The following is a 16,120-nucleotide window of genomic DNA, read 5'->3' on the forward strand; positions in this document are numbered from 1 at the left end:
TGTGCCCTCGATGCTGAGTGTAATCGAACTCGAGGGCCTTTGGCAGATAACCCTTTTCGACTTAAGCTATGCTGCAAATGATGTGTCTTGGAGCTGAGCGTAGTCGAACTCGAACGTCTTTGGTTGGCAAATAACCCTTCTCAACCTAAGTTATGTTGCAAATGATATGCCTTGGAGCTGGGCGTAGTCGAACTCAAAGGCCTTTAGTGGGTACGATTCCCTTCGTCGTGAAGTTGAAACCGTGGATGGACCCTTCATTGTGAAGTTGAGCCTCGAATTGGATATCATTCGTCGTGAAGTTGAAATCCAAATATTTGTGTTATTTCGAGGCCAATTTCATTCGCCGTGAAGTTGAAATTGACTCTGAAACTGGAAAGTTGTTTGTTGACAACCAGCCGCCCCTTCGCAGTGAAGTTGAGCTTGAGTTGCCTCAAGTCCAATATCTTTCGCTGTGAAGTTGAAATTGACTCTGAATGAAACTAAAAAGTTGTTTGTTGATAGTCAGTTACCCCTTCGCTGTGAAGTTGAGCTTGTGTTGTCTCGAGTCCAATATCATTCGCTGTGAAGTTGAAATTGACTCTGAATAAAACTGAAAAGTTGTTTGTTGACAGTCATTCGCCCATTCGATGTGAAGTTGAGTTTGTGTTGTCTCGAGTTCAATATCCTTCGCTATGAAGTTGAAATTGACTCTGAATGAAAATGAAAAGTTGTTTGTTGACAGTCAGTCACCCCTTTACTGTGAAGTTGAGCAACCACCATCAATTTCCAAAGCGCTTTTGAATCGAGTATCTTTCATATTGAAGTTAAAATTTGACTCTAAAAGCTGTAAAAAATTATGTGTGCTAAAAATGATAAATGTGATGCTCTTAAGTTTTTCTAAGATGCATGCAACATGAATGAGTTATGTTTTAGCTCTTGGATTGAAGTCCCGTGTTTTGTCTGCCAATCTGGTCCTTGGAATCGATCGTGCCCCATTTGCTTATCGAGCTTTGGCTTTACATACCTTTCATGTATAAGATTGTTCTGTTTGAAAATATTTTTCTCATTTTTCTTGTTTTAGGAGGGAAAAGAATAAAAATTCTAGAAAATATTGTCCCTTAATTCGGGTTCGCAATTGAATCAAATTGTAAACATGAGTTCAAAGGAATCAATAGCAATTTGACAAACATTCAAGTGGATGGGTTGGCTTCAGGTTGATCCAAGGTTTCAGCCATAACAATGTCATTTTTTGGTTATTACAACATGCTCTTTCTTTGGCTTGCCATTTTAATTCGACGCAGATAAGATGACACAACTAGCATTATAAATTACTAGACCCTCTATTTCAGTTCTCTGAAATCTTCCATTTGTTCAAGTTCTATAAGTTCCTCTAACAAAGGTAGTGCATAAATATTGGTCTAAAAATGAAATTCTTGAGTGCTCGTGTAAAATTGACTATAACAGGTGTTTCTTAACTCCCTTAGTCTATTTTTACTGAAAATTTCTTGCTTAGATAAATTTGGATTTAATTTGCCGTTATTTGGCTAGCTGAATCCATAAAGCCGTGGAGTTTAACCAATTGCTTTAGAGGGACAACTTAACATTATAAAAAGTTTTATCAAGTTAACTGAAGGGTTCATCTCATCACACAATCTTCGGCCAGACAATAGCAGTGGAGCAAACACCGAATTACCAAGTGTTTGAGCAATGTCATGTTTGAACGTAATCTACTCATAAGGCCAGGGTTTTCAAGTTTCCTCTATAACCAATTGCCTTAGTGGAATAGCTCAGCTTTACGAATTTAATTTCTTAAGATTATCAAGAAGAACCTATTATAGTCTGGGTGTTGTTGAAAGTCAAAAAATTCATCTTTAGAGTTCAATTTTCAAGCAACTGACCTAAACTAGATTTATTTACTCGACTATTCCATCTGTAAAGATCATTATCATCACCGAACGTCTTAAACAAAAAATATAATAATGTCATATGCAAAAGATGCCCCATGTTGTCCGCACCTATACACACCTAAATTCCAAGCCTCTTGTTTATACCCTGATGAGAGGAGAAGGCTATATTAGATCTTGTAAGGGAAATTTATGGTGTTCGGGCGGGGTAAAGTCATTGTTTTGTCACTTTTAATCGTTTTACTTTGTCAAAGATCTATAAATCCAATCATTTACAAAGTTTTTAATTCAGTTGATATTCAAAGAATTTCAAGTCTACAAATTTGATTCATTGCTCGTTATCTTTAAAGTAATAAAAATTTATTTAAAGGTTCAAAAAGAAAAGTTTAAAAATAGGTTACACCCAAAATATGAGAAAGTTCAAAAATGAATTCAAACAGGATGCCACAAATGATGAAATGAAATGATCTTCTTCCTTATTTGGATGCCCTCGAGTTGTTGAAGTCGATCCAATTCTTGTTACGTATCTTCTGTACGATTCTCTTGAATGCATAGCAGTTCTCATTTGTGTGCCCGGGACACTGTCATGATATTCGCGATGGGTACTCTCATCATATCACTTGGAGTATGGGGGCTTCATGGGTTCTACCAGATATGGTGACACTACGTGGGTGTCAAAAAGTTGTTGGTGACGCTCTTTGTAGGTCATGAGAACATGATCGAAATGTTCCCATTTTTTATGATACATGAATATAGAAAAAACTAGAGAAAAATAATGTGAAATATACATGAGTGCATGATGCATGCAATGTTCGATGCATTGATCCAAAAACATGTCTGTTATTATAAATAATCCTTATTGGAGACAAAAATGTTTTATCTTTTAAGAGACAAAAATATCCTGACAGCTTCTAACATGTTGACTAGTCTTCTGCTTTCGTCTGTCACCGGTTGAATAACCTGTCGAACCGCTCCGGCTTCTTTGGATGAACCATGCAAATGTTGAGTTACTTTTTGTACTGGCCCAAGAAGTCTCAAATGACTGCATCTCTGGCACTTATCTTCTACTGAACATTTTCCCAACGAATACGTCACTGGAGCCCTCAATTGATAGGAACTATGTGAGGTTCATTCGTCTGTTTCTTGAATTCGTCAGCAATGGTCTCTAATTTCAGCTATCGTTTTGCCATTTTTGTCTTTGAAGGGACTCCCAAGATCAGTAACCTTCATTTTGCCCCTGCAACTTCTGCCAATCAGTTCTTCAAAGATAGACTTTCATTGTGCTTGATGTAGACTCGGTTCATTCCGAGTCCTTTATAATGCAGCATAGTGATATACTCCTCAATTGTGGGCACTACGTCTTCTGGATTGAATGTGACACATAATCGACTTATAGATTGTCCTCTATATATTCATCTCTTGTATTACAACCCCTTTGTCCATTAATGCATATTATTCATGTTTAACAAACACATTTTTGGTGGATCAACACCTCTTTTAAATGATGCAAATGATGAAAATAAAAAAAAGAGAACAAAAAATAAATAAATAAAAGAGTTAGTGAGGTAAATCAAAACAATAATAAAAATGAAAGATCCTACCCATATGATATCTACCCCACATGCTTTAATTCTTACCCGGACATGATCTCTATCCCGCATGCAAATTTCAAACAAATCCTAACCGCATATTTGTCTAGTTCGCATGCTTTGAACATAAAGTAAAACAGGAAATAAAGTAACCTAGGGTTTGGAATGGGGTTTTGGGGTGCGCTCTAATTCCTTGCACTCTCCCGGTTTAGGTTCTAAAAATGGGTACCCGAGTTCTCCTTGCTGGTGCCCCCTTGGGCTTGCTAGACCCTTAGTCCTAAACCCATCACAGGCTTGTGTGGACTAAGTTAAACTCGAGAGGATACATTCCCTTATGCCCATACGGAGAATAAATTCACACGAAGGTATAAGGTATATGAATCCCGAAGGTTACTTGCTAGGCCCATACGGTGAATAAATTCACACGAATGTGTCACTTTCACCCCCACTTAAAATGGGTTCAGAGCTCGGGTATAGAGCCAAAGAAGAAAGTTTTTCAAATATAAAATCATTGAAAGAAAACATCAGTACAACTATTTATTTGAAAAATAATCAAAGGTAAATAATTGGAATCGAATAAATAAATTTAAATTTACCATTTTTACATAAAAAGACAATCGAAAATTAATTTTGGCCTGACTCACTTACATGTCCCCAACGGAGTCGCTAAGCTGTCGGAACCGTCTTTCGGTTGGGCCCGGAATTGGGCTTCGACTTGGATTAAACAAATTGGAGTCGCCATCGATAATTTATTTTAAGGATAAAACTGGTTGATTGGATACCTCGATTTTTTACCTGATCTGCGTTTGACTAGAAATATGTCGGGTTCGGGAGTCGGTTACGGTCGAGGAAGGATTAGCACCCTTGAACCGCCCTTTCGGTACCAATTATTTTTTCGGTTGTCTTTAACTGCAAAAATTGAAAAATTTATATCAAAATTTAAAAATCCAATTTGAATTGTTTACCTTTGATTGATTGTAATTCTTAAAAAAAAAGGTCGAAAATGTTAGAAAAAAGAATAAATAAATAAATATTTAAATAAATCAAATGAAAAAACATAAGAATGAAAATAAATAATAATAATAAATCAAAAGAAAGAAAGAATAAATAAATAAATAAATAAATCAAAAGGGAATATAAAATAATAATATATTAAATAAATCAAAAGAAAAAATGTAAAAAAATAATTAAAAATTAAAAAATTAAAAATGATAAAATAAATCAAAAGGGAAAAAAGATAAAGAATAAATAAACAAAGAAAAACAAAGAAAAAATCAAAGAAAAAATAAATAAAAAAACATAATAAATAAATCAAAGAGGAAAAAAATAAAGGACCAAAATAAATTACACAGAAACATGGAGGATTTAAATCTAATTAAACCTAAAATATTCAATATTGAAACAGTGACCAAAGTGCATACAAACAATATTTGAAACACGAAATGAAAATAATACATTATTTAGTGACCAAATGACAATGTTACAAAGATTAGGGCTTAAACTCATGATTTTCGCCACTCCAAAAGTTGAAAACAAAACACGCATAGTTGTTTATAAAAGGAAGGACCAAGCATGGAATTTTCCCTTTTTCTTTTATGCGTAGATTCCTCACTTTTAAAACATTGTCGTTTTGTTCATTTAACACAAAATAGGGTTTTAGTTCTACGTTTTACCTCTTTATTTCTTTGTCCCGCCCACTTATAAAACAGAGAAAATGTTCTCTGGTAAAACCTATCTCTTGGGATCTTCTTAGGTTCATCATCGGGAACAGGGTAAGGAAACTTGAACCCCGTTTATCTTTTTTACACTAGATCTCCTCTGTTCGAATAGCACTCCAATTTTTTCTCTTGATGGTTTCTTTTTGTTGTTCGAATCTGTTTGGGTTCTCCTCTTTTTCCTTGCTCTCGTTGTTTCTCTTTCGACCTTGTTATTTTCCTCGTTCTTCTCCCTCTTTGATTTTTCTGTATATTTCCTCTTTTGTATTTATCGTCCCTCCTGTCTGTGTTTAATTATATGTAAATTTATAGCCTAGGAACAAGCTATTTTTAGATCGAAAGACTCCTAATGGGACTCTAACACCTTTCTTGGTTGTTGCTTATTTCTCGTTTGGCTTTGGAGTTGCATCGCCGGAAAAACCGGGGTTGACTGGGAGGTGGGGCGAGAGGTCTTCGACGGGTTGTTACAGCATGAGGAAGGCTGGTGAGATGGGGTGTTAGGCCTGACACAAGGGAAAAAATTGTTTGTAAAAAATATTATTAAATAATATAATAATATGATATATGTATTATAAATAATATAATATACTCATAAAAAAAATATGGACGAGAATGAGTGTTTACAATTATTATATTAATTTTATTATCTTTCACGTTAATTTTATATTTAAAAATTAATTGTCAAATTATACTATTTCACACTTGGGTGACCTACATAAAAGTATATTACAATCAAGGGACTATCTGTATAATTTACTCTATAAATAAATTAATTAGAAGTATCATCCATCTTATTGCCTATTAGACAGTATTGTTGAATTTTAGAATTGTTACCATAAACTCAAACGCTACTTAATATTAGATGCCTAAAAGAAGATAACGAAAAGAAGAGAACTACATATAGACTTGTTTTTAAATTTTGTCTATAACCAACTTCTAAACAAGGATTTACTTTGCATATTTAACTTTGATTATGTGTTATAAACAACAAACTAAAACAGACAAAAAATAACATCATTCTACTTCTATCTATATTATATTGCTTGTTTAAAACACTAAATATTAATAGAAAGACATTGAAACGAAAACAACCGCCACGAAATTTCTGGAAAAAAATCATCCCATTTCTGTCTCATTTAATACAGAGATACATCATTTTCAAGAATAAATAAATCATCAATAGGTAATATCTTTAACTTTCTTTTGTTGCATCAAGCAACCTCAATAATTAAGGGATTTATTATTATTATTTGAGGTTTCAAATTCGAGTACCACATACTCAGGATATAAGCGTTCATTGTCAAATGATTGAGAATCTTTAAACATATACTTATCTTATATTCATCCTAGATTAATAAAATAAAATTAAAAAAACTTCATTTTGTGATGTTAAATTAAACCAGTGTCCATCCATTTATTTAATTAATATGATTATTAGTTCCTAAGGTCGTCAAACTTTTGAAAGACATTAAGTGACTTAATCTTTTTAGTATATTTTAGATTAAACCTAATTAATAATATCTATATTCCTACATATGTAAAAAAGGCAGATTTTTAACCCTTTTAACCTCTATTACCATAATAAAATATTAATTCTCAATAAATAAAATGTTTTTTATTTGAATATACCGTTTTCAAATATTAAATACTAACATAATATTTATCTTTAGTTATTTATTAAAATATCTCTCTTTAATTAAAATTTGAGAAATTAAACATATTTTGCATACATGACATCCAAAATTGACAAAACATGTTTTTATTGAACTTTAAGCATTATAACATCAAATTGACCTTGTATCAATAATTAAAATGAAACAAATAAATAATAATGAAACAAAAAATTAATCAAAATTTGTTTGATAAGAAAATGTGTTAAAACCAAATCATAATAAATATGAAAACAAACCAAAATCTAATCATATCAAATCATCAATAATAAAATTACTAGATGCGGAAGCGTAGTTGAATTAATCAATACGTTGAAATCATTTAGTATATATTTGGTTGTGATCTTCTATGAAAATAGAATTCTATTGAGCATAAATTCTCTGACGGCTGGGGATAAGAGTAATATGAGATGATCTATTTATTAAGGATCATAACCCATTTATATAGTTGATTTAAGAATAAATTATTGTCTGTAATTATAACTCTACCCCTAATTGAATTAAAAATATAACTTTAATAGTATCTACACTTTTATTTTTACGAACTTCTAATACTTAATGACTTTATAACATAACAGCTCACTTAATTTAAGTCATATTTTATGATAACGATATACATTAAAAATATGTGCCCATAATTATAGATTTTAATCCAATAAAATGATATGATATATGTCAAAGGCACAACACGAGTTGGATGACAATAAAAACACACATGTATGAGTTATGTCTTCAATCATTAAATAAGTGTATGTTTAAAAGATTATATTTAAAATCTGAGGAAAAAAAAACACTATCTGATTAATATGAAATTTACACTACTAAATCTTACATACAGTTTTCAAATATTTAAATATACTCTTTTAACATACACTCATTGAAATAAATGGACGCATGAATTTATATTAGAGGTGTGAACTTAAAATTTTATATTAAAAATTTTTTGAATATAAAATTAAATTATTAGCAGTAAATACAAAGAAAATTCCTAAAATATTTGAGAAATTGACATTTACAAGAGTGCGGCTTAAAATATATAAGTTTTAAGGGCTAAAAATATTATTATATTTTTTTGAATAATCTAATATGATTACAAGGTATTAACAATATACATAAACTCAAAATTTTAAAAGACAACAACACTATTTTTAATAGTGAGACGTTCAATAAATTTTCTAATTAGGTAATTTTGGGTGTAGTTTACCCATTTATTTAAAATGAGGCGGCTTTGTACTTTTTTGATACAAATGGAAAATGAAAGCTAGGAAGAAAAGAACCCTGCTCAACGTGCTTAAATACAAACAATATTCCATAGCTATTTTTTACGGGTTTTCTGCGTAGTCGTGTCGTGTCGTGTGCCTCGTTTCTGTGCATAACGTGTTTAACGTTGCTTTCAAAACAACTGTAGCCACCACCCCCTTATATATAAAATCCCTTCTTCTTCAACATCTCCCACTCCATCTTATCATTTTCTTCTTCTCTTTGAATATTCTATTTCTTCATATTTGCCAAAACCACACCTTTTTCCTCTCTCAGTCTCTTTGTTTGAAACAACAGCTTCATATTTTTAAATCAACATGAGACGAAACTGCAACTTGGAACTTCTCCTTCTTCCTTCTACTTGTCCCGGCGACAGCCAACTCATGATGAATTTTTTTCCTGATCAAAGGGTGGAAGAAAGCAACCAAAGCGCGGGAAACCAGCAGCAACAGCTAACAATTTTTTACAATGGAAGAGTTTGCGTTTGTGATGTTACAGAGCTTCAGGTTAGGGTTGATTTTACTTGAGAAACTTTATACGACATTCATGCATTAGAATTGAATGAATAGGTCATTTCGTATTCATTTATTCCAAATTTTTACATTTTTTTAGATCTAAACCAATATGCCGGGTTTGTTTTGTTGATAAAAATCTGCTCATGAATTGCAGGCAAGAGCCATTCTAATGCTTGCAATCCGGGAAAGGGATGAAACAATAAAAACTACGACCGGATTGGAACCGGCGACGCCGACTTTAAAATCTCCGGTAAATAGCCCGAGCACGGCGCTTTCCATGAAGAGATCGCTGCAACGGTTCCTCCAAAAGCGACAGACGCGAATCCAAGCTGCCTCTCCTTATCATTATCATAAATAGATCATCATCAATGCTTGAAATTTAGTGGAATCTAAAGAGCTAATCTATCTTTCTGTTTAGCAATTAATGCCCATTTTTTTGTTTTTTTTTTATAAATTTATGTATGAATTATGCGACTAGTACGTAGTAGCTTGAAGCCAATATTTTGTTACACTGATTTGTTGTTTCTTTTACCGTATTAGAAACTTAAGGTAAACTTCACCTATTGATCATCAAACTATGATCTCTTTGATATTTTGATCACCAAACTATTACTTTTATGATCTTCGTCAATAATATCATAGTATAATAATAATTAGAACTTTTGAAACTTATATATTTTTATCAAATTGTTCATAGTTTAATATAATTTAATGATTTTAATTTTCAATATTTAATAATTTTATCAGTTTGATTCTTAATTTAATTCTAAATATTTTAATAAATTTCACCATTTGATAGTTTTAATTTTTGAGTGTTAAATTTATTAAATTATCTAGAATTAAATTGTTATGATTTTTTAAAATTAAAATCAAATTAAGGATCAAATTGATATGATTTTCAGATATTGAGGGTTAGATTTATTAAATTATTTTAAATTAGAACCAAATTAATAGTATATATAAATTTTAATAACTAAAACTATTATCACACCATGTTACGTCATATTTTTTCATTAGTTTGGAATTTATTATTAGTCTAATACAAAGTTGATTCTAGAATAATAATAGTAGACTCGGGTTAATGAGAAATAATCAAATACTTTCTATGAAAATATTTTATTTTTAATATTTTCATAAATATTTTTATTTTTCTATATTTATAATTTGATCATTTGATATTTTTTTTATAGTTTTTGTGTTAATAATTGTTAATACTTTAAAGTTTTAATATTTTTAATATATTTTTAAATTTTTCCTTAAAGATTAAGCTATTAAATTCAGCCAAAAAATCAATTATACCCTCAAATTCAAGTAAAAAAATAATCCAATCTTTTTATCATATAATCATTCACTCGTGGGCCGTAAAATAAGGATTATGGACCAACACATAAACACTATTAATTGTCACATAATCACTGTAGTGACTAATGATAGTCAAAGGACAAGATTAATATAATTAAATAAATTTAATATAATTTAAAATAAAGATAAAAAATTAAATTTAAATTTATTAAAAAACAAAATCATTCATAGAGCTTTAAATTATTAATAGCACAATATATAATAGCATGAAAGATAAAAACATGTGAGAGAAAAAATTTATAAAATTGAAATTATAATTTGAGAAATGGGAAAGCTAACAACTTGATGCAAACGCGTATATAATTTATTAAGAGCCGACTCAAAAGAAAGAAAAATACATCACAATCGCAATAACTTCATATATGACCATACACGCAGAAAACAAAAAACACGGGTTCGGCAGGATATTATGTTCCCCACCCCAGCCTTTTAGACGAGACTTATATGAAGCGCTAAGTTTGAGGTGATAGTTAAAGTTTATTTTAATGGAACATTTTCCCATTTGCAACGCGCAATTTCACAGAAACTACAAAGCAACTTACAACCCGGGCACAACACGAGGTTGGTCCCAGTCGGCTACAATGTGGTTTCGAGTGATCTCTTTCAGCGAACGGCAACCACTTAATGCCATGGTCAGCTCAAATTCATCGCGTAACATCTGAAGCACTTTCCTAACACCAGCTTCCCCTTCAGCAGCCAATGAAAACACCACTGGCCTTCCAATCTGAAATAAACAAATCAAACAGAGCCAATGAGGTGTCAAATGCTCTCCAAACAGGACCAATATCTGTTCTTCGTATCTTAAATGTATAAATGCTTACAACTATTCCCGATGCTCCCAGAGCCAATGCCTTGAAGACGTCCATTCCACGCCGGACCCCCTCCATCAAGAAAAACAGGAATTTTGCCTTCGGCAGCTTTAACCACCTGTATGCTAGCTCCAAAAACTTATTAAAACTCCAACAGTACCATTTATATACTTTTTTTTTTTGAAAAATTGCAATTATAGTTTACATTTTTTGCTGTAAATAGTACATCTTTAAAACAAGGAAATGTAAGTTGATTTGATAATTTGGAAAAGAAAAAACAAAAGGCATTTGTACCTCTTCCAAGGCCATAATAGTTGCAGGTACATAATCAAGCAGGTGAGCTCCATGGTTGGATACAATGATACCTGCTGCTCCAGATTCTATGGCTAGCCTTGATGCAATATTAACATTGTAGAGTTTCATGGCAAAAATCAAAAGAAGCTTCATCGAGTTAAGGTCAGCTTGCTTACCATCCTCAGCAGTAAGGACCCTTAAATAGAATAGGCAATGAGGTGATTGTCTGAAGCCATTTTACGTCCTGTTTTATAGAACAGAAACACAATTTGAGTATATATTTCTATTTGATGCAGTACCGGAAACGTATTATATAAAAGAAACATACTTTCCAGCTAAGTGTCCGATCAATTTGGCCAGCAACATAGGAAGCAAGTCCGGAGTCATCGGTCTGCAAGATAATCTCAGGACTAGATGAACAAACAGGTAAAATAAATGGACAACGAAAAACAGAGTGATTAAAGATATATATCTCCTACCTTGTCCATTTTACCAAGGTTCAAACCCTTAAAGTTTTTCAAAGTCAGGAATGGTGGCAAAGTAAATCTGCAAATGAGTCCATGCAAGAAATAATGAAAGCCAAAATAAGACCTTCTTTCTTTTCCCATAACTTCCCGTAGTTAATTAATTTGCTTGCATTTATTGCCTCACCGGTTCTTGATATCAGCTTCCCTGCGGCCAAGTCTTGGAGTGTCCACGGTAAGGGCAATTGCCTTGAAACCAGCTCTTTTGGCTCTTCTCACAAGCTGTGCAACCACATTCCTGTATTTGTATACCTGAACAAATAAGCAATAACCATTGATTACTCAAAGATTCAGACAATCATATCACAATGCTCACAGGCAATACTAAATAGAGAAAAGTGTAAAGATGATTTCTCAGACTCGCATAGAGCTGGAAAAAGCGAATTTCAGGCCCTGTTGAAGCGACCTCCTCAACACTGGCAGTAGCCCATGAGGATAGTGTCTGAAGGGGAAAACATAAAAAAATCTAAAACAACGAACTGCTGAATGTGGAATACAAGCCATGAAAAAATTTGGATTTAAAGTAAAGATGAAGGAATAATTAGAATCAAACCATAATTGTTCCAGCAGCTGAAGCTGCTCGGGCTGTTGCGTATTCTCCTGCATAAAGAAACACGCTTTAACATTAGGACCCGGATAAACTGCTTAGAACAAGTATATAATATATACACACAATCTTATAATATTATTTCAGTTAAATACAACAAACGAGCTCCATAAGTAACATTGATCAATGCTATCTTAAAAGAACATTCAGTATTTAAGTCCAGTTGTTCGACTTCTATGGCAAAGTCCATGAACAACAGTAAGTATCTACAAACAAAATTCATAAATAATTTGCTGTTATATCGCCAAAAGAAACTTAGATTTTATGTCTTATTTAGTGCTTTGAATTCTGTTTCCAAAACACCAAAGTTGCAATGTCAATCATCATGCAGGTAGAAAAATGATGATTGCTATTGCAATTTCATTAACCTTGTGAATAGATTATATAACTTTAGTGTATATATTATAAACTTGTTGTAAGCAGTTAATGGGAAAACATAATATTCATACCGTCAGGGTGAGCCATTTTCTGCATAGCAGTTGGAGGAATCATGATAGGCATTGAAATCTTGAATCCCAAGACAGTAGTGGCCATGTCAATCTTGCTAACATCAATAAGAATGCGGGGCCGAAACCTAGTTTCCAGGAAATTAATGAATTAGCATCACTAAATGAAAAAAAAAACTATCATATATCTTAAACAACAAACAAAGGATTGCCAGAAAACTTCATTATGATTCTTTGCTCATTGCAAGTCCACAAAACGAAAGCTATTTATTTGTAAATTAACAGAACTTACAAAATCCTAGAAAATGCATTTCGATTCTCCTTGAGAGTCCACTGGTCCTCTGCACCTGATGCATAGTAGTCATAAACCATCTTGGGTAACTTTTCCTTTGCAATGGCCTCGTATTCAGACACATTAGTTATCTCCATTTTTTTTCTCCCGAAGTAATCTGAATTCCAGAAAAAATGTCAGAGTGATATCATTCAGAGATATTAAAGGTTAATATCAAGAGTTTAAGGAAACAACAAATTCTTAAGTGAATTAAGACCCAGGATTTAAACCACCTATCGCAATCTAAATCCCTGCACAGACCCAAAAATCCCCGGCACAGAGCAATTAGGAGTCCTTTTTCCCCAACTTCTTCAAATCCACTTAAATCTTCTGTTGAATTAAGAAAGCTCCGCTATATCCAACTCTAAAAGGAATATAGTGAAAACGACCATACGATAGTTACTAAAGCTGATGATTGTATATATAATCCACTTCAATAAAATTAATAGAAAAAGAGTTGCCAAATCTCGATCTTTTAATCATTATTCAACCGATACCAGAAATCAGTTTCAAGCCCATAATTACATAAACTAAGGTTTTAGGAGAAAACTATGATCGAACAGATTAATACTAAAGAAGAAGAGGAATGAAGAGCAAAGAACAGACCTTGGCTACTTCCAACAATGGAGATAGAGAGAGGCAAAGATAACTGAAAAGGATAGGAAATAATAGTGGAGAGAGAATCAACGAAATACAAACAAGTGATATGGTGTGGAGATCGGAAGGGAAACAATTGAATGAATTGATTTCTGAAGGCGAACACTTGAAGCCAAATTCGGGTCACGAAACGTCGGAGCTTGCGTGGAGAGCGTTTTGTTTGATTGTCATGCCCCGATCCCTTATATATTTTATATGTACATACATTCGTAAAGCCATCGCCATTTTCAGAAAATTGATCAACTTTATGGAAATTTTGTTCTTTGGTGTGGGTACTCACACCCAAACATCATCAGCTCCATGCATATTTATCTTCTATCGTCTTTTATTTGTTAATATAATATCTAAATTGCTTAAAAGTTAAAAAATATTTAATTTCTATAATTGTTTTGAATTATAATCAATATATATAGTTCCTTCCACGTAATTGCATTTTCATATTTCCGGTTAGTTCGATTCATCAACATTTTTATGATTAATAATTAATAATATTAATGGTTTGATTAACTAAATGCTTATTTTTAATAAGAATCAAATTTTGTGGTTCGTTGAGTCGAAATCAAATTTCAATCTAAAACTATATTTATATCGTCACGGACACAAACTATTGTTTATGACTAAAATAGGAAGAGAAATTGATGTTTCCTTCTTTATATTTCTCCGCACGATAAGACCACAAAATTCAATTGTGAAGCTTATAGTATTACCCTCGTATACGATTAAGTTATGTGTGCATGCATCCCAAGTATTCCCCATAAACAAGTCAATAAAATTATTGGTGCAGGGGAACAAGATCAAGTTTAGAAAAGAAAAGAAAAAATGCAAACAAAGTGACAAGAAAACCTTATATATATATCACATCTTCGTTGTCAACTTTCATAGTGTCGCGAGTGGAACTACTCGCCTTCTTATGTTGGGATGGTGCCCTTCACGGACATCAAATGCGTGTGATCTTTTGAAGCAACTATTTTTAAAAGTGAACTCCTTAACTTAATTAGTTTGGCCTTTTTTTTTCGTATTGGTTAGAAATAATCATCCAGCTCAGTTGGTAAAGTACAAGGTTCTTAATTTTGGGGTCGTGAAATCGAGTTTCATGGAGGGCATTTCATAATTTGGAGGCCTCCAACGGAAGCTACTCTCAACCTGGTGTTGGGAACAGCCTACTATCTTACCTCCCCTTACCCCATTACATATGGAAATAAGGGTCAGCTAATTTTTTTTTCGTATCGGTGCTAGTTAAATAGATGGTGGTGGCATCGAGTATTTATTAGTTCAACATATTGAGCGTTTCAAGTGAGATTACAAAATATTATGTGATTAATACAAGGGTAAATTACATAAATAATAACTAATATTTGAGTAAGTTTTTGTTTTTTTCTACTGAAATTTCAAAAGTAAAAAATGAGTAATTAATATTATCGATTTATAATAAATAGATCACTTGTCGTTAACAGTCGTTAGTGCAATAACGAAATGATGACTTAACATGTTTGACTATGCATGACACCCTTTGACCGACAGTTTGACTCTTCTTCTTCTTTACGTCATTGAATCCTTTGAGGTTAGAAGAAGCCAAACTTTGCTTTGTACCATCATGGACTGGTGAACCTCGATTCCACAATGAAGGCAATCATGCCCCTTGGTTGGCTAGTTTGCAAAAATTTCTCGAGAAGTTTAATTACAGTAGAGGTTCGAAATTGGTGGCCCACTGCGATAAGGTATCTTCCTTTTCAATATCACATTTATACGGTTCTCATCAATAAATGTTATCATACACATCTAACATTTTCACAAATTTCTACTATCTTTCTTGTTATGCTTTATCAAGAGCGTCGTCATTTATGAAAAGCCAAGGGAAATCTTTCTTCCGTGTCTATGATCTTAAACTTGATCCGGTGAAGTCATCAGTTACCCTTGAGAATCTTCTGGATTATATTTTACAAACATCTCGTCCAGCGACACTATCATCATTCTCAACTTCCAAGAGCGACCTCCCTGAGGTGTGATGCTCTTTGAAGCTAGAGGTTTCTATGTAACAAATTCTCTGGTTAGTAAACTTGTTTTATGGAACCGGAGCCATACTTTTACCTGTTTAACTTTTCTTTTTTCCCAAGTTACAGCTAGTGCGTAAGAAACCAATGGCAAGAGAGAAGGATCTCGGCTGCTGCACATATAATGTTGCCGCTAACAAATGCTGGCGGCACTTTCTGGATAAAATCGAAACTAAGGATCTTGTCAATGGCACAAGTATATCTGAATGGATTGCCCAGTTGATGCCATTTGAAGCTTTTAACGTTGATTGTTTTTAGATTAAATTGAAGCCCAGGAAAGGTGTTATTGAAGTGTAGGGTATTGTAGTTCTATACACCCTGAAGAAGAAGAAGAAGAAGAAGAAGAAGAAGAAGAAGAAGAAGAAGAAGAAGAAGAAGAAGAAGAAGAAGAAGAAGAAGGGTAAGCC

The 16,120-nt window shown here is 32.7% G+C and overlaps 2 protein-coding genes and 1 pseudogene across 2 annotated transcripts; 2 read left to right on the forward strand and 1 right to left on the reverse strand.

Moving 5' to 3' along the window:
- Positions 1–8,326: 8,326 nt before the first annotated feature.
- LOC120196248 (protein TIFY 5A-like) lies at positions 8,327–9,145 on the forward strand. The gene is made up of 2 exons (XM_039198091.1): positions 8,327–8,623; positions 8,787–9,145. Exons 1-2 carry the CDS (start codon positions 8,435–8,437, stop codon positions 8,988–8,990), a joined length of 393 nt encoding a protein of 130 aa, XP_039054022.1. The 5' UTR covers positions 8,327–8,434; the 3' UTR covers positions 8,991–9,145.
- A 1,295-nt stretch (positions 9,146–10,440) lies between these two features.
- On the reverse strand, positions 10,441–13,132 carry LOC120196260 (annotated as a pseudogene).
- Positions 13,133–15,205: 2,073 nt separating this feature from the next.
- On the forward strand, positions 15,206–15,971 carry LOC120196369. The gene is made up of 3 exons (XM_039198189.1): positions 15,206–15,380; positions 15,491–15,662; positions 15,783–15,971. The coding sequence occupies exons 1-3, from the start codon at positions 15,283–15,285 to the stop codon at positions 15,969–15,971; spliced, it is 459 nt and encodes a 152-aa protein (XP_039054120.1). The 5' UTR covers positions 15,206–15,282.
- The last annotated feature ends 149 nt before the right edge of the window (positions 15,972–16,120 follow it).

This window comes from Hibiscus syriacus, unplaced genomic scaffold, assembly GCF_006381635.1.
Source record: "Hibiscus syriacus cultivar Baekdansim isolate YM2019G1 unplaced genomic scaffold, ASM638163v2 tig00117032_pilon, whole genome shotgun sequence".
Taxonomy (NCBI): Eukaryota; Viridiplantae; Streptophyta; class Magnoliopsida; order Malvales; family Malvaceae; genus Hibiscus; species Hibiscus syriacus.